Source organism: Enoplosus armatus, chromosome 23 (assembly GCF_043641665.1).
Source record: "Enoplosus armatus isolate fEnoArm2 chromosome 23, fEnoArm2.hap1, whole genome shotgun sequence".
Lineage (NCBI taxonomy): Eukaryota > Metazoa > Chordata > Actinopteri > Centrarchiformes > Enoplosidae > Enoplosus > Enoplosus armatus.
This window is the reverse complement of record NC_092202.1, coordinates 9,793,659-9,818,951: the sequence shown is the minus strand read 5'-3', so window position 1 is coordinate 9,818,951 and position 25,293 is coordinate 9,793,659. Positions and strand designations below refer to the sequence as shown.

At 40.1% G+C, this 25,293-nt stretch overlaps 1 protein-coding gene across 1 annotated transcript in view; it reads left to right on the top strand.

The window, feature by feature from the left end:
• Positions 1-322: 322 nt before the first annotated feature.
• kcnip4a (potassium voltage-gated channel interacting protein 4a) overlaps positions 323-25,293 on the top strand; it is a 124,564-nt gene continuing 99,593 nt past the window's right edge. Inside the window, exon 1 of the mRNA XM_070929565.1 lies at positions 323-383. Within this exon, the coding sequence (XP_070785666.1) occupies positions 323-383 (61 nt within the window). The remainder of the gene's footprint in view (positions 384-25,293) is intronic.

Genomic DNA, 25,293 nt, shown 5'->3' with positions numbered 1-25,293 from the left:
TTGACTAATCATTTCAATGCAATTTCATGAAACAACCTACATTTTTCTAATCCACAGACACTGAGACCACACACACACACACACACACATCACCCCCACCACCACATTCACCCTCTGGCGCGCGCTCCCGCCGAGACCCGCGTGCACGTGCAGCGTTCCAGCGCTCGCTCTCTTACACACACACACACACACACACACACTGCGAAACTTGGCAGTTGAATGAGCAGCAACTAGTTCCAGCCGTTTACAAGTCAGCGCTGGCGAGCTCCTGTGACTGAGAAGAGGCTCTTTCGACCAAAGAAGTCAAACTACAGGAAAAACTATGGACGCAAAGAGAGTGGAGACCATTTCTGCCCGCGTGGATGCTTCTGTGTCTTCACCTGGTAGGACAGTGGTCGCATGTTTTGCCACGTTTGGTGATTCTTTTGGGAGTCTGTTCTGTTCGCTCTTGCATGGAGAAAACGTTCGGCAAAACTCCTCGGATAAGAATTACAATTTAATATTGCCTTGCTTATCGGTCAAAAATATACACCTGCAACAGCGTAACCTACATTTTGAGTGATTATGGTACCACTCTTTGATTCGGCTTGTAATTAATGCCACAACAGACACATTATTTTGATAGAATAACAACTTTTTAAACTGTTAACGTCAAAATTAGCTTATTTCACACTGTCTTAACGTCCACATGAACTGTAGTTAACGTTAATTATGTTAAACCAAAATAGACTGTCGAGAGCAAGTCGTTAGCTTGTAATTTAGCTCTGTAAAAAGTTTCTGTTAAAGATTTTATGTAAGTGATTGATGGGTAATGACCATTACAGCTCATATTCCTGTTGACAATATCGATTTATAGTAGGTTAGCTGTAACGTTAGTCTCTTCATAGTTGTATTTGTTGAAAGGCAACATTAAATTGACATAATTTAAATGGAGTTTGGCGTAATTTTTTCTCATTCCAAAGGTTGCGTTAGCTTGCATGCTTCTGCACATAAATTTCTAACGTTTTTTTGGTCACTGCTGTAGAGTCATGTCTGGACTTTTGCCTTCTCTTGAAAAGAAAATATGGTTTGTTGGTGGTCGTGGGCGTTTTTGGTCAATTTGTCAGAAAGTCAACTGGACAGCAACGATTTTTGTTCGTCGTTATTGCTGTTTCTGCTGAATGATTTTACCTACAGGGTATTAAACTGTTGGTTTGTAAGGTTTAGAAATCCCTGTTGCATTAAAGAAGGTTCTTTTTATGTTTGTCTGCCACTGTAGCCTACACTTGGTTGCCACAAAACTTTTGAACCCCCTTGTGGTAATTGGATTTGAGTACATGGGTTCAGGGGCATCAGTGAGAAAACGACCATAATGGATTCAGTAGCACAAATCCTCTCCTGGGTTCCCCCCTCCACAGTACCTGGCCGGCATCCAGAATAATGATCACTCAGTTATAGTCCATAGGTTTCTCCTCAGGCTCCTCACTGCCTCTCTCAGAGCCAGACGAGCAGTTAACTGCTCATCATTCCTGGCTCAGGTTAATGTTTGTTTGCACACCTAATTGACTTCTAATTATCCTTTAAGGATATGAGTCATACCTTCAAGGTTTGAAAGGGATTTGGACTGTTGAGAGGTATTCCTCTTGAACTTAATCAAATGTTTTATTCAATTATGTCTCCAGAATTTTGATTTCCCATTGCTAGTACTTACCTACAGCTTGAAGAATGGGAAACAATATTGTATGCAATTACTAAAATAACTGGTATTAAATGGTAAAATTAATGGCAACTAATGAGGACATGCAGACATTGACAGATGCTTCTAAACGAGGCTGAATAATCCAGATCATGGCTATGGGCACAGAGAACATAATGTTCAGTTTTTGACCAGAATAAGTCATGAGTTGTGGTGAAGACATCTGACTGTTACAGTCTCTGTTATCATACATTTTCTCAGTTGTAGGATACTGCAGTGTTAGAGGTGTTATGTTATTGAAGGATATTGACTGCTGGCAGTCAGGTGGCTTAAATTTCAGTTGGTCTATAGAGGGTCAGTCTAGGGGACTAGACATATGCACAGCATTTGTTTCTAGCTTCTAAGTAATCACTGATTCTTGTAGAGAGAAACCAAATGATGTCACTAACGCAATCATGGTCCCCAGGGAAATCTTGAAATGTAACGATTGCCCCAAAAAAATGCTACAGCCACCCAGCCATGAGTTGATCCTCCCAGGAGCTGCTTCCTTGGTGCAGTGATTCTTTGCATCATTGCCTTGGAGCTCTCTCAGATCACCATTACAACTTCTGTCGGTGCGTGCCCATGGCTCCCCTAGACATTTCTCTCCTTTTAGTACTGTATCCCTGAGTTTCAGAAATGCGATATGAAATGCAGCCCCGCAAGGTTTGTTGTTCCGAATGAGCTACTTTCAGCACCACGGCTAGCTCCGCCTTTTGCACTTCAATAGTTATAAGCTGTGTCCATTGTGGGCTTTTGGTAATTAATGTCCTTTTTTCCTTTGTGTCAGTAGTATGAATTATCATAGCTAATTATGCTTCATATTGTATATCCAGGTCCCTGAATAGTGATAAACAACTTGAAGTAATAAAACATAAACAGTAAAAATGTTACCATGAGGCATTACCTCATAGCTGTTGAATCAATGCTTCATTTACTCTTGCATTTAATTACTTAGGCTTAAGTTTATCTTGCTACATGCATAATATTTTCCAACAGAACTAGTAATTAACTAAAAACTTTGCAGATGACTGTCACTCAAGAGATGACCCAAGATATGTGCAATATTAGTACACGAGTGGTGCAAGCACGAGGTGGAGGGTTAAAGGTGTAGAAGGTCAGTCACAATACAAATCTGCATATGCATGGCTTAACAAATTACACTGGGAACAAACAGACCTTTCTGAAATAATCAATATTTAGGACATCAGCACTGAGTCAGGATTTTAATGTTTGAGCTGATGAGTTATGTACTTTGGCTTTGATGCAATCCAGTGCAACAACCCATTTGCAGCATTTGTTAATGTTTTCACTGGGTCATTGAGATTTCAGGATGCAGTATACAGAGTTTGATAGCGACTGCAGCATGTATTACCACTTTCTTTGTTGAGTGTTGGTTTGGTGATGTGATTGTGCCCAGAGGAGGCTAGAAAAATATAGTTTATCATAATTTATATGGTTATTTGTGTGTGGGATGTTTCAGTTAAGAGTGCCCCTGAAGAATGTGCTGTCCTGCTAAAAGCCATGTACTTGTTTTCTAGAGGCAAGGAAGGAACTATAGTGTACTTTGCTCTCAGATGTCAGCTTTGAGCTTTTATGGCGTTGAGAACTGACCACATGCGGGGTGTGTGTGTGTGTGTGTGTGTGTGTTTTCTTGGCATCTGTCAGCCAGGGGTCCTGAGATGACAGTGAAGCTGCGATCTGAAACTGCTCCAAATCTGTCAGACAGCAGAACATTGTGTTTTAGCGTTTCAGAGGAAAGTTTTGACAGTATGCAGCACAGGATCACCGATCTGAAAGTTTGTCTGTCTTTGTCACTGCAAAAGAGGTGCTGTTTGTTTTGTTATTAGAATAAGTTACAGTGTGCCTGATGTGCAGGAAAGATTATTCTAATGAAGTCTTTGAAAGGCAATTTAAGGAGACTAAGATACCACATATTGTTCTTAAGGACCGACATTTCAGCATTTTGACTGCATGTTCAGGTGTTGTTGTTAGTAATTGTGTGACTTCACCCAGTCTTGCTTTGAGAGATAATAATGATAAAGAAATTTGCAAGGATCACAGATTTTTGGGATCTGTTTTATAGCTTTATATTTACTTCACTATAATTCACTGTAATACTATAAATATTTTCAAAATTGGACAGTTTGACTTATTAAACAGTCAGATCGGGCACATCACATGGTCATAATGGCCTACCAACTGTTGTACTCCTTAGCGCCAAGATGGGACCCAGGAAAGAAGTCTTTGTTGTTTGGTAGATTTTTTTGTGACCACCTGTGTGCTTCTTATCTACCTGTCGATAAAAAGCTGGTCCATGGTCAAATCTGGGATTAATTATGCCGTGAACTTCCCTCCTTGTCTCCCAGGCACCCCCCAGCAGATTTTGTTTGTTTTGGATCCAGCCTTTGTTTTTCTTTTTTTGAGAGACTGGGTGGGGAGCATCTGCTCACATAGACCATCTGCTTTGGGACTCAGGCCAGAGAAGAATGAGGGAAGGAGAAGTGGAAAGAAAATAGGGTGAGGTGAGGATACAGGGGACAGAGAGAGAAGAGGTGGAGTACGACAGTGATGGATAAACAGAGGGTGACTGATTGGTGTGGAGAAGGGAAGCTGGTGGATGGAGGGTCAAAGCACCGTTGCTGTGGCTATAACTGTAGGGACAGTGTAGCATAAGGTGCTTGTTTATGATTGCTGGAGGCTGAAAGAAGTGGACCGTCTTTCATGTTTATATTTCCGCCCGCAGGCTTGTTTATGCCGCAGATTCACTCCATTAGACTTCCTTGGATAGCGTGCCAAACAGCCGATGCCAACTGGGTGGCAACGCTTGGCCTCAGCTTGCAAACGTGTCTTTCTTTCTTTGTGCCAAGGTCATATTGAGGATAAACCGCATTCCCTGGTGCCCAGAAAAATAACAGAAAATGAGAAAGTTAGGTCATCTGACGTTTCTGTTCAGAAATTCAAGTGCTTCTTCAAAAAGTCCTATTTCTATAAAGCGCGACGTAGCACACAAAGCACCTCTGAAGAAGAGTTTTTTGTGCAAGTCAAGAAAATGATCTGTGACTTTTCTCAGCACACATGAAGTCGTCTCTGAGTTAAGGAATTATATGTTTCAAGGCTGAAGTTCCTCATAACTTTGCAATGTGCCTCATTAATATTTAGTTTGTTGTTTTATTTTAACGTCTTTTATAGATATTTAATGGTGTTCTTTGTTATCATTCTGACAGTACAGGAGTTTCAGTGAATTAAAGGTCTGGTAGGCAGGATTTGCTTCCTGTTTTCAAGTATGCTAATATGTTTTAATATAGATACGCAGTGAACTGACCTGTCAGGAAGTTTCTTGCATTTTTTAAAAGCCAAAAATTGAACAGAGGAAATGCCTTTTGGGTCTTTAACTATGAAAAACATCCATCTATTTTTAGGTTAAGTCAACCATTAACATTTTGTCATACACTTCAACATCAAACAGTTGATTTGCTCTGTGTTTATTATTATTTTAAAGTCTGATAAAGGTCCAAGTTCTAGTATATAACCTCCTTTATTGTTGTTGATTAACTTTTATAGCATTTTGCATTGTGGCAGGGTGGCCTGCAAGTGACAGTCACTGTCCCACAATCCCCACGCTTATTTGCCTTTTATGTGACCTCTCTTCACAGAGAGCCTGTCTATGTTTTTCCACGATGCTCTGTTCTGTTGGCAACTTGGCATTCAGATCCTGTTATTGAATTTGTTTTTGTTATTTTTCTTGTCATCTTTTTTCCGGTTTTGTTTCCTTGAGATAAGATGTCCTGGGACTTTAAATCTTTCCTACGCAAATTAGTAATGATTGGTATTTATCACTGCGCCTGCCTGAGTTACTATCAATTTACAATAACAACAATGCATTACTATGTTCTTTTGAGATCAGTTCCAACTTGTGAACTTTGTCACATCTCACTCGCCCAACATTACTCTCCACTGTGCCTCAGAGTTATGGATTTAACATTAAAGAATCAGTTGTATGTCTAGCAGGATGAGTCTGTCCAAGGAGTCCTTGATGAAATGGTGTCAGAGCTGAACATCATACAGGCCATATGTGGAGGCAGGCTTGGCACGAGTGGCCAACTGGAGGGTCCGTCTGTCTTCCTTCTCATCCCAATGGAGGGGCTCAAAAGCCTATTCTAGGCTTTAGTCCCTCCGAATGTCCATGTCCTACAGGGCACTGCCAGCACTTAATATAGACTACACAATACTAAACATAGCTCTCATTCCAGGGAGAGATTATGGCATGTTAAGCATACAGACATGTTGTTGATTACGGAAGACCTGAAAATAGATTGGAAATATAACAGCAGTTTGCATAGAATAACAAAGACTGTCAATAGGCTTATCTACAGTGGCTTAAGTAATTATCAGTAGATGTTTTTTAATATTATGTCAACTAACATTCAACCTTGAAAATCATGTAAAGAATGAGTCTACTGTGTGGTAGTTGTGGCATCCATGCAGTGTGCAAGGCTGACACCAAGTGGTTACACAGAGAAAATGGTGTCCCAGTAGTAAAGACAAGCTTTTCACTCACTTTTTATCCAATTGTTAAGCTGTAAGTGGCTATACGTAGACAGATGCCTTTGCGCTGTTTGTTTTTTTATTTTTTGTATTGACATTACAATAAAGTGCCTCAGTGGGCCTTTTTACCTGTTACATCCGAATATTTCCCATGTTGATCAGGTCAGAAGTTGGTCTGTACATATTGCACTATAGTCTAATGTGGCCAGACATGTAAGAAAGTGATGTTATTGACTTACATAATGTGCCTGGGAAAACACACAGATCAGGTTATGATGATAAAGTTGGTGATAGAGCTGCTTTTTCAATATCAATTAGTCTGTCGATCATTTTCTCTATTAATCGTTTGATCTATAAACTGTTTAGATTGCTTGTTTAGTCCAGCCAACGGTCCAAAAGTGCAATTTATTATCATAGTAGACACAATTTAGAAACTGGAAACAGTGAATCTTTAGCATTTTTCTTAAAAATGACTTGAAATAATTAACAGATTATTAAAATTGTGGTTTATTGACTAGTAGAGTTATTGTTGAATCCCTGGCTGCTTTATTTTGTTAAATTAAACACTTGTTTTGTACACAGTTTAGTGCAGACCATTTTCTTTTCTCTGACAAACGGCCTCTTTCCTGATCTTTTGTCCCCATTAGTTATGCATTGGCAAAAACATTGCCCTTCTTTTTCGATGAGCTGAAAAATGAGAGTATCCCCAGAGAAAATGAAAGTGACCTTACAACATAAACCTCCAGATAGGCTATATTCTTTTGTATGCTTTACTGCCACAATGACACACATCCTTACACAGAAGGTGCCCCAAATCCCCCCAGGTGCTTGTATAGTCACCAGCGCAGTGTCTCTGGTACACGCTGACCGATAAAGAGCCACTGTTATCTTCAGATAGCAGGCGCTGCGGCTGAATAATTTATGGAGGCATTCCAACACACTGACTCAGAAAACGACACGCACCCACAGAGGGCAGGGAAGTAGTAAAAGGTTCGACACATGTCTCTGGAGGTGTGTGTGTGTGTGTGTCAGGTTTTGCTTGTTTGAAAGTGTTCATAGTCAAAGATGTCTGCTAGTGTCTACACATACAACTTTCTCTTGGCAGTATGTGTTGAATTTCTCAGACTTCTTTCATGATAGATTTTGTCTTCTGCTGTAAAACTGGCTGCTACATGGACCAAAATGCCATTTTACAAGTGGAAGAGGGAGCAGGTGCGAAAAAAAACAGGCAAATGTGAACTGACGGATTCATTTTCATTATGCTGAGTTGCCTTCTCCCAAGAGCTTTGTCATTTACCCATTTAAAAAGTGCTGAACCTTTTATTCCTGCAATAATTAATACCAGTGCATAATAAGCACGATAATGAACAAATGCTGTGATTGACACATAATTGTATCAGCAAGTTTGTTAGGTGGATATTGCAGCCCATTTTCCGTAATCTTGTGTGACCTTTCAGTTAGCCTTTGCAACTGAAGCTGTTGATACTTGTAATTTGAATAAACCAGTTGCATTCTGGGGCTGCAGGACTCCTTACTGTATATACAATCAGACTAGGAAAGAAGTGTCTCTTAGTGCAAGGTTATATAAAGACGTTACAGACACCTTTTCTTCTGTAAATCTGACACTGATCTTTGCTTTCTCATGGCTAGTACGTTCTCCCTCCTATCAGATTACTCAGCAATGGTTCAAGAGGTGATTGTATCGATTCCAGGTCAGCTTAAGTAAATAAGTGAGCAACCACTGTTTCCGCAAGGACGCCATTATGGAGGTCTCGTGTTTCAAAATGAGAAGGAAAACAGATCTGGGATCTACTGATACATAGTGTGACTTCACCGAGATGAGTCTACATCCCCCATCTTTAAATACTGCATTGCAGTTTATTTAATCCACAGGGCCGTTTCCCCTCATGCATTCTGCTAATTTTAGCCACCACTTTGGAGGACAAGGTCACGGTGGGTGTGTGAGAAAATGGAAAGGGAAAGTATGTGAATGTGTGTGTGTGTGTGTGTGTGTGTTGGAGCGAGGCAGAGAGACATCCAGCCTAGATGCATAAAGCTCAACGCGTCTTCTGTCTGGCCCTGCTGTGACTACCAGCTGACCTGCTAACACTGAACCACAGGGTTTCTGACCACCATGACATTGGAACTGGGAAGGAGCGATGGCATCGAAAGCAGCAGTTCATTTCAAGCTATTGCAACAGAAAATAATGAGCACACTGATTTATGGCTCCAACTTGTGACAGCATCTTTTACAGGGTTCAGCAGTGGCTGTAGCGATTGTGTGTGTGTGTTTAAAGTTTCTCTAGGAACGCTGGGATGAGGCAATAGTTTTAAAAAGTTCAGAAATCCTAAAATGTGATGTTTCCCTTCTTTGTTTTATTTATACATTTATGCCATTTCAACAAGACAGCACTAACAAAACAAAACAGACAAAAAAAGAAGCCTAGGTTTTCCTTCTATCTAGACATTGAAAATCGAGTAAGAAGAATAGTAAGATTTTGCTTCTTTCTGGCTTCAATCCACTTATTTCATCTTATCTCAGCCTTCATGCCACACTCATATATTAAAACAGGCAGATTCCCATGTACAGTAGATACCATTACAACCTCTTACCATGATTACATGTAGGGCCTAAATTAATGTTTCCAAAAGATTTAACACATAGGAGGCTCCACTGAACTGCTCATTCCCTAAGCGTTAACATTGCACACGAGTAGTGAAGGCAATTAGTGGGTTCTACTTACTAATGTGGTGCAGAACATTCAAGAAATAAAGCCGAATTCGTGTTATACTGCTGATGCTGCTGGGCAGCAACATCCTTTGCTACGGGTAATGGCTTCGGTAATGGGCTACTGCGTTATCCTTTGCAAGGTTTTATGGAAATGCAGGGGCTTGGTTTCAAATGAGCCTGTTGTCTTGAATGTGTGTCTTCCATCATTTTATAGTGAGACAGCAGGGTTGTTAATATTCCTTAAGCTTTTCCAAAATCACCCACAACACAGAGACGAAAAAGGCCAGAGTCCCCGTTGGTCTTAAAGGGACAGGGGATGTAAATGTGTGGGATGTTCTTGCAGGCAGAATGGTATTTGACTGGTTCAGAATCCTACTGCATTGAACCTCCCCAAATATGTATTTTATTACAAGTTTTGCATTTTGGTGCCCTGGAACAGCACTTGTAAGTGTTGATATTTGCTGATGTTTTTTTTAAAGGAGACTTCCATTCTTTAAGGAACATGATGATCTTAAAACATCACTCAAGTTTAGTAAAACTTGGATCTTAATGTCCGAGGTTTGTCATCTCATTTATTTTGGTTATGATGACATTGTACTCTCCAAAGTAATTGCTAAGATATGGAAACACAGCTAAAGCTATCTCTGTTGGGGCAAGAATCTCGTTCGGACAAACACAGGTTGTAAACAAGCCAGCAATTCAGCAAAATTAAGAAAATAAGATCCAAGTTGTAGCCACAGGAACATTGCTAGCAATCCAGTAAAAAAAATCTTTTGGGATGTCAATTATTTAATGTGTTTGCTGCTTTGAAAGGGCAGTACATTTTAATGCAAAAGCACAGCAGAGGATGTAAATCCAAGTGCATTTAAAACACCTATGCCAGAGACCTATGCCAGGGACACTCTATTCAGAAATGACCTGGGGGTAAAATGGAAATGACATGATAATGCTCTCAATTATTCGGTAAAAGGTGAAGTTTTTGTGTGTGTTGGGCTTCAGGCTGTAGCAGTGTCTTTGTTTGTGTATGATGAAATAATGCAGGCAATGTGAAGTTGTTTTCAGCAGCATTTGTTTTAATACATTTTTTTCCCTTATGCACAGCAGCTGTCCAAACCAAAGCAATTATAATCTCATCCATTTCTTATCCAAGAATAGAACTGAGGGCTCTTAACTGACTTCACAATGCATATCAGCAAATGGCTTCTGACTTAATCAATACATGTCTTTAATAGAGAAACAATCAAGATTTAGGTGTGCAAGTGATCCACAAGTGCACTAAAATCACTATTACATCACCCAAGTCCATATTCAGTAGTCGCATTTTTTGCATTTTTTAACTCTGTTGTGCTGCTGCTGTTAATGTAACATTTTCTAAGCAAGCTTGCCTGTCAACAATTGTATCGTCACTTCAGGACAGTTTTGAGAAGGAATATAATCGGTGGTGTTGTGCTTCTCGCTGCTGCCTCAAGTGCCTCTTCAAGTGAGCTTTCCTGTCTGCTGGCAGCCTGGGACCACAACAACTCTACCAAACTTCTCCAAAGCTTGCTGAGGTGCTTGGGGATCACTTCTTTGCCACGCCAGCAGCAAGCATTTGCTGCTTTTGCGTAGACGCATTGGCTTTCTTCAGTTGGTGTTTGTTTGCTTGGTGGTGTCGGTTACCTGTGAGGCTGCCTATGTGCATATGCTGGCTGCTGATTTCTTCACATATGCTGCTGCCATTTACCTGTGTATAGACGGTCCACTGGTATTGATTGCGAATTACTTTCTTAGTTGCTGAGCATGTTTTTGCTTCTGGTTGTTGTTTGCCACTGTGACACGAGATGTTTTCATGCTGTTACCCGAGGTGGTGAAATATAATCATGTTTGACTGTTTGGCTGAATTGGTTTTGCACATATTTCTCCTGATGATGTTGCCTGTTTTGGAACGCTTTCCTCTTGGCTCAGTGCAAATTCAGGTCTAGGGTAACCTTGTGTGTTTACATTATGGATGGAAAAATGACAAGTTTGGCATTCACAAGCTGTAGTAGTTTTATGTAATTTGGTTTTATGACAAACATTATGGCACATTTCAGCTATGCATGCTCCTGTTGTATGGTTTACACTGCAGCTGCACTCCTTGAGAGCGTTGTTGATGGTCTGGGCATCTGCCTATCACTGCTACATTTCATTGTAAGACATTGTTTTGTTCTTGGATGATCTTGGATGCATAATAGAGTCTATATTTAATGCAGTTTTTTGGATGGGAAATTAAGTGTTGCCCGATCTCGTCCATGCGGATCTTAATGTATGTTTTCAGGCAGTGACAAGGTCAGAGCCTCGATGCCAAATACTAACTCTGTACTTACAATATAATGTAACTCTAATTCCATTCCACATGAGCTGGCCCTCTGAATTGATTTCAGAATACATTACTGCAAATTGCCTCTGACATAGTAATCGATAGGTGTCTGTATTAGAGGAACAATGAAGATTTAAGTGTGTAAGGGATCCACAAGCTCAATCGTATGCACAAACCACACAGCACCTAAAAGTCTACGTTCAGCAGCAAATGTATGTAGATTGTATTTCAGTCATTTTTCATGGACTGGAAGATGAATACACCCACCACCCAGCATCATTTAGATTTGTATTCTGTTTACATGGTTATGAGTTGTGTCCTGCAACATGCTTAAATAACTGTAACTATAGGGTATACATACTATACTTCAACTTAGCATGTACATCTAAAGAGGCTGTGTTGTTATTAGGATATAACAGGTTCAGTTGCTGCCAAAAATGTTTAGTCATGCCATTCAAATCAGCTCCACGCTCTTACATGTACACAGATATACAGTAAGTAACCTCACACTTCAGTTAAAACACCCTCTCATGGAAAATGCTTGAATACATGCTGAAAACAGATTATGTGTTTGGAAAGGACACTGCTAGCAGTGAGAGTGAACCAAAATAGTAAAAATTGCGGGTCATAAAACCAAAAGAGTGTGCTAAAATGAGGGGAACTGCAGAGTTGGGTGATAATTCCTTGTGGGTTTGTTACTATGAGTTACCCCTTTCCCATACATGGAGTCATTTATTATATTGTTAATATCACAATATTGATTATAGCAGCTTTAAGAAACCTGTTCTTGACTCAAAAGTCCACTGTACCTGGTCTTGGAGTTGACAAGTACTCGACTAAGGTGGTCTTGAATATCAATGAGCAACGACGGCTTCTTTAATATAAATTATTCAACATGTTGGGGACAAAGCTTTCAAGCCCTCTCCCTCAGGATGTGGACGTACCATGGGCTGCGCTCACCTAACAAGTGTTACCATATCATAACGTGACACTGCAACCAATCTGTTCTCTCGTTTCAATCAGGCGTGTGTCTCGGCCTGCTGGGAAAGCATGGCTCTATTCCCAGCTCTCGGTCCATGGCCCCCCCTTTGTCTTCTCAGGTACAGAACATGCCTTGCTCATCTCAGGGGAAGCAATTAGATTTAGCTTTGCTGTCTCCCCTTAAGCATAACCATCCATCACTGCACGGTAGTTAATGTTATGTGCATTTAAATGTAAGCTTAAGCCCATTTGGTTGATGACCAGGGACAAATCATTTGCATATGATGTACGTACATTTACGACACTTACTGTATGTCGTACCATGAATAAAAGGATTGACACAAATTTTACTGCCATCATATTGTGGAAGACATTAACACTGCGGTAATAAATTCAGGGGAGTAAAGTCTATGAGGTAATGGCTGTTCTGTGGTATGCATCATCTTCACCAAAATACAGTTTTGAAAGCGTTGAAAATCCGCCTACATATGCCCTCCAGTTAGACTCGTCTGCCACATCATTTGTATCTGTAATGACATTATAAGTATCTGACATTAATGGCTTGTCTTGTTAATTAAAATGATGAAGACAATTTAGTGCACAGAGGTCAGAGGGCAGGGTCAGGTTTTAGGGATATTTCTTATTCACATCCCAGCAGTGTATATGCATGCTGATATGGTGCTTGAACTTTTAACACATCTGTTGGTATTTCTAACCTGTTGAGGCTGTGAATAGTATGAGAGTGAAATAAATGATTCCCCTTGCTTTACTCAGACGCTGTGTTCTTGCTTTTTGGAAGAATTGTCTTAGTATCCAGACTTAAATATTCAAACATATTCAAACAACTATTGGATGGATTTACAGGAAGTTTTATACAGACATTCAGGAAGCCCGGAGGGTTAGGCTTATTGACTTTTCCTCCAGCGCCACCAGCAGGTAATATTCTACAATTATCCAGTGAAATACCCACCTACAGGATATATTGGCACAACGTGATTTCGCTAGAGCAATGATGAGGTTGAGATTGATGGTTTTGCGGGAAATATCTCAACAAATACTGGATGGATTGCCATGTCCAATTTGGTACAGATAGTCCCCTCCCACCTTTGTTGATTGCCAGTATTAAGTAAAATTTAGTTTGATACCTGCGAAACTAATGGCATTCCCATAACTTTAGCTTTGTGTTTCGTGCTAATTTGCAAATGTTAGCGTACTACCACGCTAAGCTAAGATGGTGAACATGGTGAACATCAGCGCAACCATAGTCTTTAATGATATCGTGCAGACGTACCTGAGTTTCAGTGTGGATAAGATGTGGATACCTTGCTTTGATAAAATGTGTTTTTCTACAAAACCCTTTTTCATTTAAACAAAGCCTAAGGTCGCTCATGTCAAATGGTGTTTAAACACATGCAGTCATACAAACATTTTTTCTAAAGACAATACAGTCTAAAACACTAATTATGTGATCAAAGAATAAGTAAGCAAACACCATAGTGTCTTCCAGCAATTCTCTCTCTCTCACTCATTCACTCTCTCTGCTTCACAGAGCGGTCCTCGCTCTCCTCCTCCTCCTCCCACCCCCTTTCACACTCTGTTGATCAGCTCAGGAAAGGGAAAGTGCTCGTGTGAAACCTGAGGATCACTTGCAGAAAGCAGGAAGCAGAGAGAGCGTGCACATCGTGTTTTAGCCTTCAAGGTAAGATGATGCTCAGAGACACAATTGACAGCAGTTAGCCCTCACACTGGACCTCAATTTCTGTGCAATGGAAGGATATAAATTTGCGATTTTGAGAGCAAACCTAAATCCCTCCAGCCAGAGCTTCATGATCTGTTGATGTCTGAAACTTCTGCTCTTGAAACGGGACCTTTAGGGGGATTGTAATCATAGTACTGGCTGAGGTAGGGTGTCGCTAGGTCATGTTTTATTTCGTAGACTCATAAAATCTTTGTTTGACTCTGGGATGATTATCTGGAGACAATCTGGATGTTTACCTGGTTTAATTTGAAAATCTATTAGTGTGAGGCAGACTGTAGGCAAAGGGTCATTGCACGCCAGTTTGCATGAAGACAGTCTGCTTGGTGTATTCACTCCATCACCATCACCATTCCAAGAATAGCTGGAAGAATAACTTACCTTCTCGAAACAACAGCTCAGGACACATAAGATGAGCATTTTCTGGTTCGAAAAGGGCACTCTGAAATGTCTTGCATTTCATTATGGCCACGCATAACTGGGGGCAAAAAAACATCCCAAATTAGCATATGATCTCAGGTGTATTGCCTGAACCTGTGACAGTTTGTTTTGCATGCTGCAGTGGCTGTAGCTATTTGTGTTTTAATGTTTATCAGAGTCTGTTGAGGGGGTCATCATTTGAGTTATGATAATCATAATAATAATCATCTCTGTGTTACAATATATTTACTGCAAGCTCACAGCCCTTTGAGAAGTACCCAAATGATTAGGCTCGTATCTGTACAGAATTTACTTGGGTAAAGTCCATGCAAATAATGCCAAGCTATATTTCAAAATAGAGAAGTTACAGCCATGTGTACACCAAGCAAGAGGACCCAGTGGAGGGAGGACCTGCAGCATTTCCGCAAAGACCACGGCTTCTCCAAGAAAGTCCTGCTCAACTGCTGCCTGGTGCGGCGCATCATCACCTGGGCCTCCCCAAACCCAAAAGGTACAAAACCCATGGATAAAGAGGAACTAGGCAGAACCGAGGTGGTGTACTCCATGAGTGTGAATGGGATTTAATGATAACTGGTTGTCAACTTCTTCTGAGTTAGTCTACATTTCTCAAGAGACTACCTGATTAAATAAAGGACTAATGAGCACTTTTTCCATGAAACAAAAGTGGCATTCTAGTCAACATAGAAGCACGATCAACCATGGTTATAGATTATAAAATATTATATATTCTTTGTATCAAAAAAAAAAATGTTGTGTTTTTAAGGCGGTGTGTAGTCAATTTTCCTTTTGCTCAGATAGCAGATACCAACACTAGAAAAAAAATCAGTATTTTACATTTTGTAAAGCTATGTACTGAATTTTTGTGTATATATTTTTTATAAACTGGTCTGTGAATTTGGCAATTTCATGCCTAGGGTGGATTGCTGAGGGCAAAAAATGAATGTAAGTTTGATAATGTGTTTATCACGTAATTTATTTAAAAAACAAGGGGAAAATAGCATTTACTGCATTCAGAATCAATTGGGATACGAAAAGTTACCCAAAAAACAAAAGAAAGCTGTCATCAAACCTGGAGAACTAAAGAAATGTCACTTCTAAATGTCTGGGGAATATTAGAAGTACAGTGTGCACTTAAACCAATGTGTGTAAACTAATCCCACATATTTGAGATTGGATTTAACAGTAACACTATATGCTTGTTAAATGTACTGTTAACCTGGGATTTGACTAGACGAAATGGAGCCAAAGCATCTGGAGTGCAGAATGTTAAAACATATGAACGAGGTATTGATCAGTCGTCCTTTCACCTTATAGGAACGCCAGAATTTATGATGATCAGAACACATTGCGCCACGAGTCACAGTGACAGCTCCAGTAAATACAGTCACTTTGACCCTAGATCAGTATTGATTACCTCTCGGGTTATTTATTTACAATCGCCATATAGCATTATAAAATAGGATTTATAGCTGCTTGCCAGTGGAATAGGCAACATATCAGGCAGTAAAATATAGAGGGAAAACACTAGGCTCTCATTGGCCATGAGGTCACATTTAGACACCTCACAGCTTGAATTAAGTCCACTTTCTTAAATAAGGAAATCATTTAAATGCATGTTTGTCAAGTTTTTTTTTTTTATTATGAAGAGAAGATTTTTGAGAACTTGATTAGATGTTGAAATAAAAAAATAAACTTTCCTGATACCCTTTTTTGTAAAATAATTGCTCATGAACTGTAGGTCTGGACATATTTTGAAACACGAACGAGCACCATTTCTCCTGGAGGCAAGGATCTTTAATTTGTGTTTTTTCTTTTTTTGCTTAGTGATATATGCAGTTCATTTTTCTGAAAGCAGTGGTGATGAGAGCAAAGCGTTTTGCCATTTTATTTATATCTTGAGTGTTTATTTGGGCGCTATAAAAAGTTTCTCTCCTCATCTGTTTTCATTGTTGCTGCTGATTAGTTACACTTCCTTCGTTCCCGTGATTGTATTACAGCTCAGCGACATGTCTATAAAACCTGGGGCTTTTTTGTGATTGGCAGGTGCTGTTCCACGTTGATATGGCTTGTCTGATAAATGGGTTGTGTTTGGGTATGATTTGGGATAACTATTAAACAGTCATGAATGTCACTGTAGGGACTAAAAGACATCTGCAGTGAAGATTTTTCTGCAGGGGGAAAAACAACAACACAAGGATTCCAAAACAGCTGTTCTTGTCATGAATAAGAGAAGAGAGATGATGTTATATTCACCTTTTGGAGAAAAAGAGGCGGCTTTTCTCATTTTGTTCTCATTTGATTAGATAGGTGTCAATGGGGCAGGTGCAGTTTCTAGATCACGTAATAAGTGTGGTTTCTTCATGTACTTATCCTTGGGTTGGCCACTCCCTGTTTGTGTGTATGTGTGCGTGCAAGTGTGTGTGCACCTGCACAGTTGTCATTTGAATCTCTCCCTCTAATAACATGCGAGCTGGCGGGCACAGCTGGAGCCACACTAGGACCCAGGTGTTTCTGTCAGCCACATTTTGAATTAGACAGAGCATTTGTTCAGACTTTCATTTCTTTCACTGCTCCTTTCTCATTGGAAATATGCCGCCTCCATCCCAGGGCAGGCTGCATTTTCATACCGCCTTAAGTTGTAGCTCGAGGTAGCTGAAACAGGAACATACAGTGGAATACTGCACTAAGAAATACAATAAGCTTCCTACCTTTATTTAGGTATGAAATTGAACTTTCACTTACCAAACTGCTGAGCACTGCTTTCACTTGTGGATTTCACCTACGCTTAAAGTTTTTTCTTTAATGTCTGTAATTAATACAGACATCAAGATAACCATGAATTTGAGAGCACAAATTAACACAGTAATAATAATTTAACAGCTATTTGGGATTTGAAGCCTCCTCTCTTAGCATATGTTGTTTCGAAGGTGTTCAGTAGGTGGCATCTCAAACTAATAACATTATCCCCTGGTGTTGCCCAGAATAACCTCCCAGCATGCAAACGTTCACACTATAAACCTGCCAGGTGGCAGTCGTACCCTCCGGATGTTGGAGCAGTCTGCAGAAAATGAGCTTGCTCACTAAAGCAGGAGTTTCTAGAAATATACAAGCCCCATGTTGTGTCCACGGGACAGACGTCTGCTCTGAGAGAGCATTTTACAAAATCCCTGCTGTCTCCATGACGCACTCAAATGGGTCAGCTGTTTTACCCACTGAGGGAAATGATGACATGTATGTCCCAAATTGTCCCTTGCCTGTTTTTAGATTACATTTTATGCATCCAGTTGGTAATGTACTGTTAGGTGTTGTTTAACAAAGATTACATTGAAGAAATATGACTTTTTACTCAATGTGGGGTACCAGAGCACCTTTATTGTATACTGCAACTTTTACATTTATCTGATGCACTAAGTTGAGTTTTGTTTTTAATTTATTTAAAATGTATTAGAATCAGATGAACCCCCTTTTTACAATTTATCTGTTCTTTTATTATAGTCACTTTATGGTAGAAATCCATCACTGTACTTCATCTTTACTGCCAGAAGAGGGCAGCAAGCTACTGAATAAATGAATGGTTAACATGATGCACTGTTTGCTGCATCCAGAGCAGTTTATTAGCAGTGCCTTGAATAATATACAATTTTGCCAATTTGAATGTGAAGTAATAATTTTATTTGGTTATGGCAATATTACATAGTTGGTATCACTGAACATGTACATCATTTGCTACAGCAGTGCCTGGAAAACACCAAAAGAGCAACATTAAGCCTGCTAAAGATGACAAATGTTGATTCTTAATAATGCAGCATGCTGCAGTTGTTTACCTGGCTTATACACAAGTGTGGGCACAATATCAACCCCGGTACAGTCCAGTATACTCCAATGCAACAACCCTGCAAGACAGCACTCCCCCCACGAATACATCACGTGTCTTTTAACACTCAGGTGGCGATACTGTCATAAATTCTGTGAATGCCTGCACTGCAGTAGTAATTCAGTGACCCCAAATGCACTCACTATATCTAAGACGTGTCTCTTTTTGCTGATAGTGGCATGGTGGCACAATATTAAAATATGGCTTACATGAATATGGATGCTCGATTTGCATTCTGCTTTTTGATTGGACATCCAAGACATAGTGTAGAGCATATCAGTGTTCATCAGCAGTAAATACCTCTCATGTGAGATTGGCCAACTTGTTCTATTTTTATCTTCAGATGCAGTGAGTTTTGATTACATTGAGAACACTTGTATTTTCTGCAGTTTGCTACTTGGTCTCTTTTGTGTGTTTTATTGTTAAAGAAGTAGGTATTTCATTCAACATGATTTCATTCTAACAGAACACATTGCTCAATAGAAACTCTACAGTGCAGTGCCATTTAATTCCCTCCTTGGCCAGTCCACCTTTATGCTCCCTGGCTGGTACCTCCCTCAGATATGTGCCAGATCAACATAGCTTTAGACATGCTGTTTCCCAGTTTCTTCTTATATATATCTGCTTGCATGCCCCACTACTCTCCCTGGCCTTACCTATTGAAGCTACAAGCGGCAGAATCCCACCTCCTCGAGACTGCATTTCAGGGTCATGTCCAGTACAGAAATAGCCTGAAAATTGAATTACTTGGTGTGTTGGCCAAGTTCACAGTAATGAATCCTCATGAGGAAGTTGTAAACTTAGCATGTATTCCTCAATCCATTTTTTTTTGCTGTCAGAAAGGCTTTTTTAATTCTACACACGTTAAGATGTCTTTGTGATAACTTCACGTCTAAATCCCACTGCTTCTCCTCACTAATTTGAATTTAATTGCTGCAGCTTTGCTCACAGTGTGACACCACATCCAGCAGTCCGACGTCACGGTGAGAGGCATCGCTAAAAGGACCCTTAAACCTTGAGAAATAATACCAGTCAGCATGATGCTCTATTTCGGAGAAGATGTTAAATATCATTAAGAGAGTCCCGGGGTGTATGTCCTTGATAAGTGTAATTCTCTCCAGTGATATAGTGAGATGGATTTTTTTGAATCAGAAATCAGAAATTGTTTTGTGTAGTTTTAGGTAATATGTCCACTTCCTGTAAAGCATCTCATTCCATTTTAATCTGTTCCCACTTGGCCAAGAGTGCAGGTCTCTGTAGATCTAAAGTGGAAATGGGAAAAAGCAATGATGGATTAGAGGGGAAGTCGAGGCAGCGTGCAGCCTCTCAGTTCGGAGGAGAGGGGAAGAAGAGCGATTGCCCAGGGACTGCAGGCTGGCTGAGATGCATACGTGTCCTACTGTTGTCATTCATTTGATTCATATGTTGTAAAAAGGGTTGCTGGAGAATGAAGGGGGGAAAGGATCCAACAGTGATACCTTTCCCTGACATTAATCTTATTCACAGCGCTGGCTAATACTGGTGACAGCCAGAGAGAAAATACTACACGTGTTTACAAGTAATGGACTCAGGGATGACGATAGCGAATTTGCTGAAATGCAGTGGCCAGCAACGTTTCACATTTCTGCATACTTGTAGTCTTGCATATATTTCACTTACAGAGCCTCGGATGTAATAGCAGGTTAATTCAACTCTATTGGATACAGTGTTTATTTTCAATGTTTTATCCTCCAGGGATATGGCATTATACAACAGCCTTGGGGTATTGTTATCTGTATTGAAATGAATGTTTTTCAGTGCAGAAAACAAGTTTATAATAGTCATTCCTTTCATATAAACAGCAGCAGAGCTTTCTGCTGGTCATTGTGCAATGCAGTTAATAATCTCCCTAACAATTCTATAAATGGCTCAAATATCACCCAGCCACAGCACACGTGATCCAGGAAGCACTTTCCATTATGTCATACAACAGTGAGCCTGGCGTTCTCTTTCTCAGACTTGGCCACGACCCGCACGCCTCTGTTGATAAACAGGGATTAGCAGCTAACAGCCAGGGATTAGTGGGAGAATAGACGACCCCAGCGAACCCTGTTGTTTGTAAAACACCCTGAAGTAGCCTGTTGACAGACAATAACACTCACACTCCATCCTGTCAATTGAATACAGCTAACTGAGATACCAGGTGGGTCAGCACGTGGCTGCGCGCTGGACATCACTGTAACCAAGCCGGGTCCTTTTGTCCAAGCTATACCAGGAACTCATTCTACACGTCATTAAATATGCATCTGTGGCCACATGCAGGTGTCTTTCCACAGACTTGGTAACTCTGTTGCTGAGAGCAAGCCACATGTGAGCCTATGCACCAGTTTAGTCCTGAAACAATTAGCTGATTAAACGATCAGTTGATCAACAGAAAATCCAACAACCATTCAATTGGAATTGGAGTGGAACCCAGGCAATTGTTGGCATTTTTGATGAAGAAATGAATGAAGTGAAATAATTAATTCACTTTTACAGCTCCATGCCAACTGGGCAAATTTCATGTGCTGACGAAGATCATGTTATATGATCGAAGGCTGCAGAACAGTGACTAAATGGACCTTGTGTTGAGATTATTGTCTCAACTAAATACCATTGGATTTTGGACAGTTGGTCAGGCAAACCAAGCTAATTTGAATATATCCCCTTGGCGTTTGGTGGGGGACAAAGCCATTAATTCAATAAATCATTAAATTAAATGAGTCAACAGATCAATCAGTGATTGAAAATAGCAGTTAGTTGCAGCCAAGAAAATCTGATGACCAACAGCAAGTATCTTCAAACAGGTACTTTGTTCCCTGTTTAAAGGAGCAGGAAACACACCATAGAGATATAAAGGCTCCAACATTAGTTTTGAAAAAGTTGGTGTGAAGTTGTGAATGTCATTAATCATCAGCTGCTTCTGCATAACTTATTCTCAACCTGGCCGCCTTCTCTTCCTCACACGTCCTCCTTTGTCCTCTTGTCTGCCGGTGATACAGCCGTTTGCTGGTAACCTACTTCAGTCAAGTGTTTGTATTCTAGCAGCGGCCTAGGCCCTCTATAAATAGGCCCTCCTGATTGATACCCAGTACAGTGAAACCTCGTAAGCCTTTGGCTGCCGCGGGGCAGAAATGACTTTCTTGTGTCTGTGTCACTCGGCTTTAACACACCTGTCCCTGTCACGGTCTAATTTATCTCCCCTGCCTGTTTGTCAGGCAGCATCCAAACAGCAGGCAGAGGTTCACTGCCAGGCCTGAAAGACCATGCAAGTTCATTCATATTCCCCCCTGAGATAGCGTCTAATAAGCTGTGATATATTTAATGTTCAACGTGAAGGATAAGCATCTCTGGCCTACTGTAATTAGGTATTTCTGGATATTTTAAGGCTTTGAGTGAAGTCATTTTAAAGAAACCTAATCTAATCTAAATTGGATTTGTATAGGTCTTTACTATCACACAGAAAATTATATTTTATGTTTCCTGCAGCAGGAACAGCAGTAAATCGAAGAACTGTAATTCATAAACAGCAGTAGCGAGCTATAGAAATGTGAACTTTATCATCTGGAAATCTAAGTAAAGCAATGTCATAATGCCGTGTTTTTGACAGCTGGTGTTGTGGGTTCCCAATAAAAAAAGATTGGAAATGCCCATGTCCAAGTTCGATCACTAAAAACCTACTTTATTGGCAATACAACAGATCTCTATCACAGTCAAATATAAAACGTTACTTTGACTCGAATGCAGCATTTTGCCATGACAAACATGTCATATGACATGTTAGTGACAAGTCCAGCGTGAGGTGTGGACACTGTCCCAGATGGCTGCATCAACCTGTCACTGTGGAAAGAAACAGAAATATTGAAGTCCTACTGGGAGCATCCCAGGGAAACTGTCATCCAACAGTGCACCTGTCTGCAGATGGCTCCCAAATGACAGGGTGCTTAAACTGTGTCTCAACTGGAATGTAACGTTGCAAGCAGATTGTAATTTTGGAGTTGTTTGGATAGTTTTACTGCAAATGTGATGGCATGCTGTTTATTTGGCATTTCATTGAATAATACATCTGAGTGTTTATATGTGTTTACCCAAGCACATTTACTTCAGCAAGTGTCTTTAACTTTTCTATTATTTTAAAGTTGTTCAGTTTTTTTGAAGGTGCTTCGATAAAGACTACTAAAGTGAAAACACCTCAGAATGAACTGTCTGGCTATCAGAGTTTTAATGTGCTTCATATTTGTTTATGTTAAGACATCGACTAAAAGCAGTTCTATGGCAGGAAGATCTTTGACAGTTACAGCTTTACTAACTGAGATCATGATTTAAAATGAGCACGAGTCATACTGTAGTAAAAAATAATCCATTAGGAAGTAAATGTTCTGCCGGCTATAATATTGATTCAGTATTCAAAACAGGATATAGTCACTATACATGAGCATGACTTGGAGTGGTACAAGTTTGTTTTACTGTGACTGCCTCTCGGTTGATAGAGCTTAAGCAAAGGTTAAAAGAAGGCACACTCTAATTGCAGCTCTTTCTTTTTAAGAATACACATTTGCTTTACACTCCTGAGTTGGACCACAATGAATTAAATGTTGGTAACTTTGCAGCCTCATTAGGAAGGCAAATATCCTGCCCAGTTACGGAAGAGATAAACTGGCCTGCGTGTGTCACCTCGCTGTCTGTCCTGTACTCTGATGGACACACTGATACAAATAGAAAGCACAAATCGTTATACTGTGAAATGGACTTTTTAAGTTAAAATAAAAATCATATTCTTTGATGCTTTGAGAGAGTAAGTCCTGCCTGTGAGTTTTTTTTTATTGCTATTGGCATTTGAATACTCCCACAGTTTTGCCTGTTTGGAGCTCCGTTCTGTGCCAATACCCTGCAGAGAATAGTGAGGAGAGTTAGGTACTGTGGAAGTGGAAGCTACCTCTCAAGCCCAGCAATGCAGACCACTGCAGCCAAGAGGGACATCTGTGAGCAGATACACGGTGGAAGGTGAAGAACAGAAGACAGGGAGAGAGACATTTGAGACAATAAGTCGAGAGAGAAAGGGGAGAGTAATTAGCAGGAGTAACGGTGGAAGGAATAGATAAGGACAGTGCACGTACAGGTATAGAGACGGCGACAGATGGCTGAAGGTGGGAGCTCTGTCCGAAATGCCAGAGAAAAGTTGCTTTTTACAGCTTGAAGCTGGCAGGCTGCAACAGAATGAAAACCTGCTCCTCTGAGACACAAGCACAAATGTGTTATGCAGAGTGCAGTCTGCAGCAGCTGGACTGATAAATCGAGACATGTTTGACAGTAACTAAACCTCTACAATACCCCTTAAATTAGACTTTACCGAAACATTAATAACAAGAACAAATCTGAGGATGGAAGCCCATATTTCAGTTGTGCACAGTGTATATGTGTATATGTGTATATATATTACACAAATTGGCTGGGTATCACACCACAATACTTTTTTTGGTGTGGATAATTGTAGTCCACAATTTCGAAAACTGTCAAGTACCAAAAGCTGGCATCAAATGCTTACTAATATTCATATTCTTCTTTGATCAGACTTTCTGATTTAGATAATCATTTTGCACATTTATTTTTATAAAAATATATATTTTTTAATCTATGTATGAAAAAAATACTTGTAATGCTACTTGTGTTTAGACAACTTAACATTTAATCTTTTGTTAAAGAAGCTAAACGTTAAAGAAGAATATTGGAAATACAGTATAGCTTTTAGTCAGGCTGAAACGCACTTGATCAGTTTCCCTTGAAACACCTAGCCAGCGCCTTGCGCCTTGATTGACCTTGGAGAATAGAACTAACTGTGAAAGAAAGCTCACTTTGTTACCTTTACGTAATAGTGAAGGTCCCTTTCTTGCTGCACAACTGAAAATTGGTGTCTTATTAGTGCCTTGGTAGCATTGACCCAATCTTTTTAAATGGCACTTCTGGGTTCTTCTCACTTTCACAGAGAACAAGGTTGGGAATTTCTCACCCATGCAGCTACACATTAAGGGCAACCTTGATATTTGCTGCTCCGCTAATGGCACCAGTCCCATTTGTTCTCACTTGAGGGAAAAACCTGGAGTATCAGTGCTCCCAGTGGACAAGGCCTATCCTCCTTAAGTAACTGTTGTAGTTTGTGCATGTCGGTCTATCAGCAGACACGCACCCTGCAGAAATTAGGTCAACAAACCACACCAGGCCTCCTGCAAAAAACCAAACAAAATGAGGTCATGGAAAAGAGTAGGCTCTCAGCTGGCCTGCAGAGCTTTTTAGTATGGCACAATATACGCTTTGTTATGACAGTTAACTCCGTCTTAACACTAACAGAGTCCCTCGCCAGTATAAATTGTGCGCATGAGTTCTTGCTGTGTGTTTGTTTGACATTATGGAACCTGCTTAAGTAACAGCACCTATTATGGAGTAATAGTACTTTTTCATTACACTCAGGCTATAGTGTGCATCTTTAAATTATTAAAAGGACTGTGAGATCATTAAAAAGATGGTTTATATTAGTGACATTCAGTACATCATTCATACATCCAAATTTATGCAAACTGCTGAATGATCCACGATTGTTTACAAAGAAACGGGGACTCTCTTCCATGCTACTTGAGGGAATGGCACCTTTTTGTAAAACAGAGGACATTAGCCCACCACATAATCCCCTTGTGATGCATTTCCTCGTACTTCTAGGAGTGCTTACTGGCAATCCACTTCTACTGATGAATTTCAAACGTGATGGCCTCCCAGTAATTACAGTGCTAATGATCATTTGTACTGCATGGCGATGGGTGTAATCTGCCTATTCCCATGGCAGAGACTAAGTTGTTTTTATTTTTCTCATCTTCAAGGCAGTTGTTCAGTAAATAGCTTT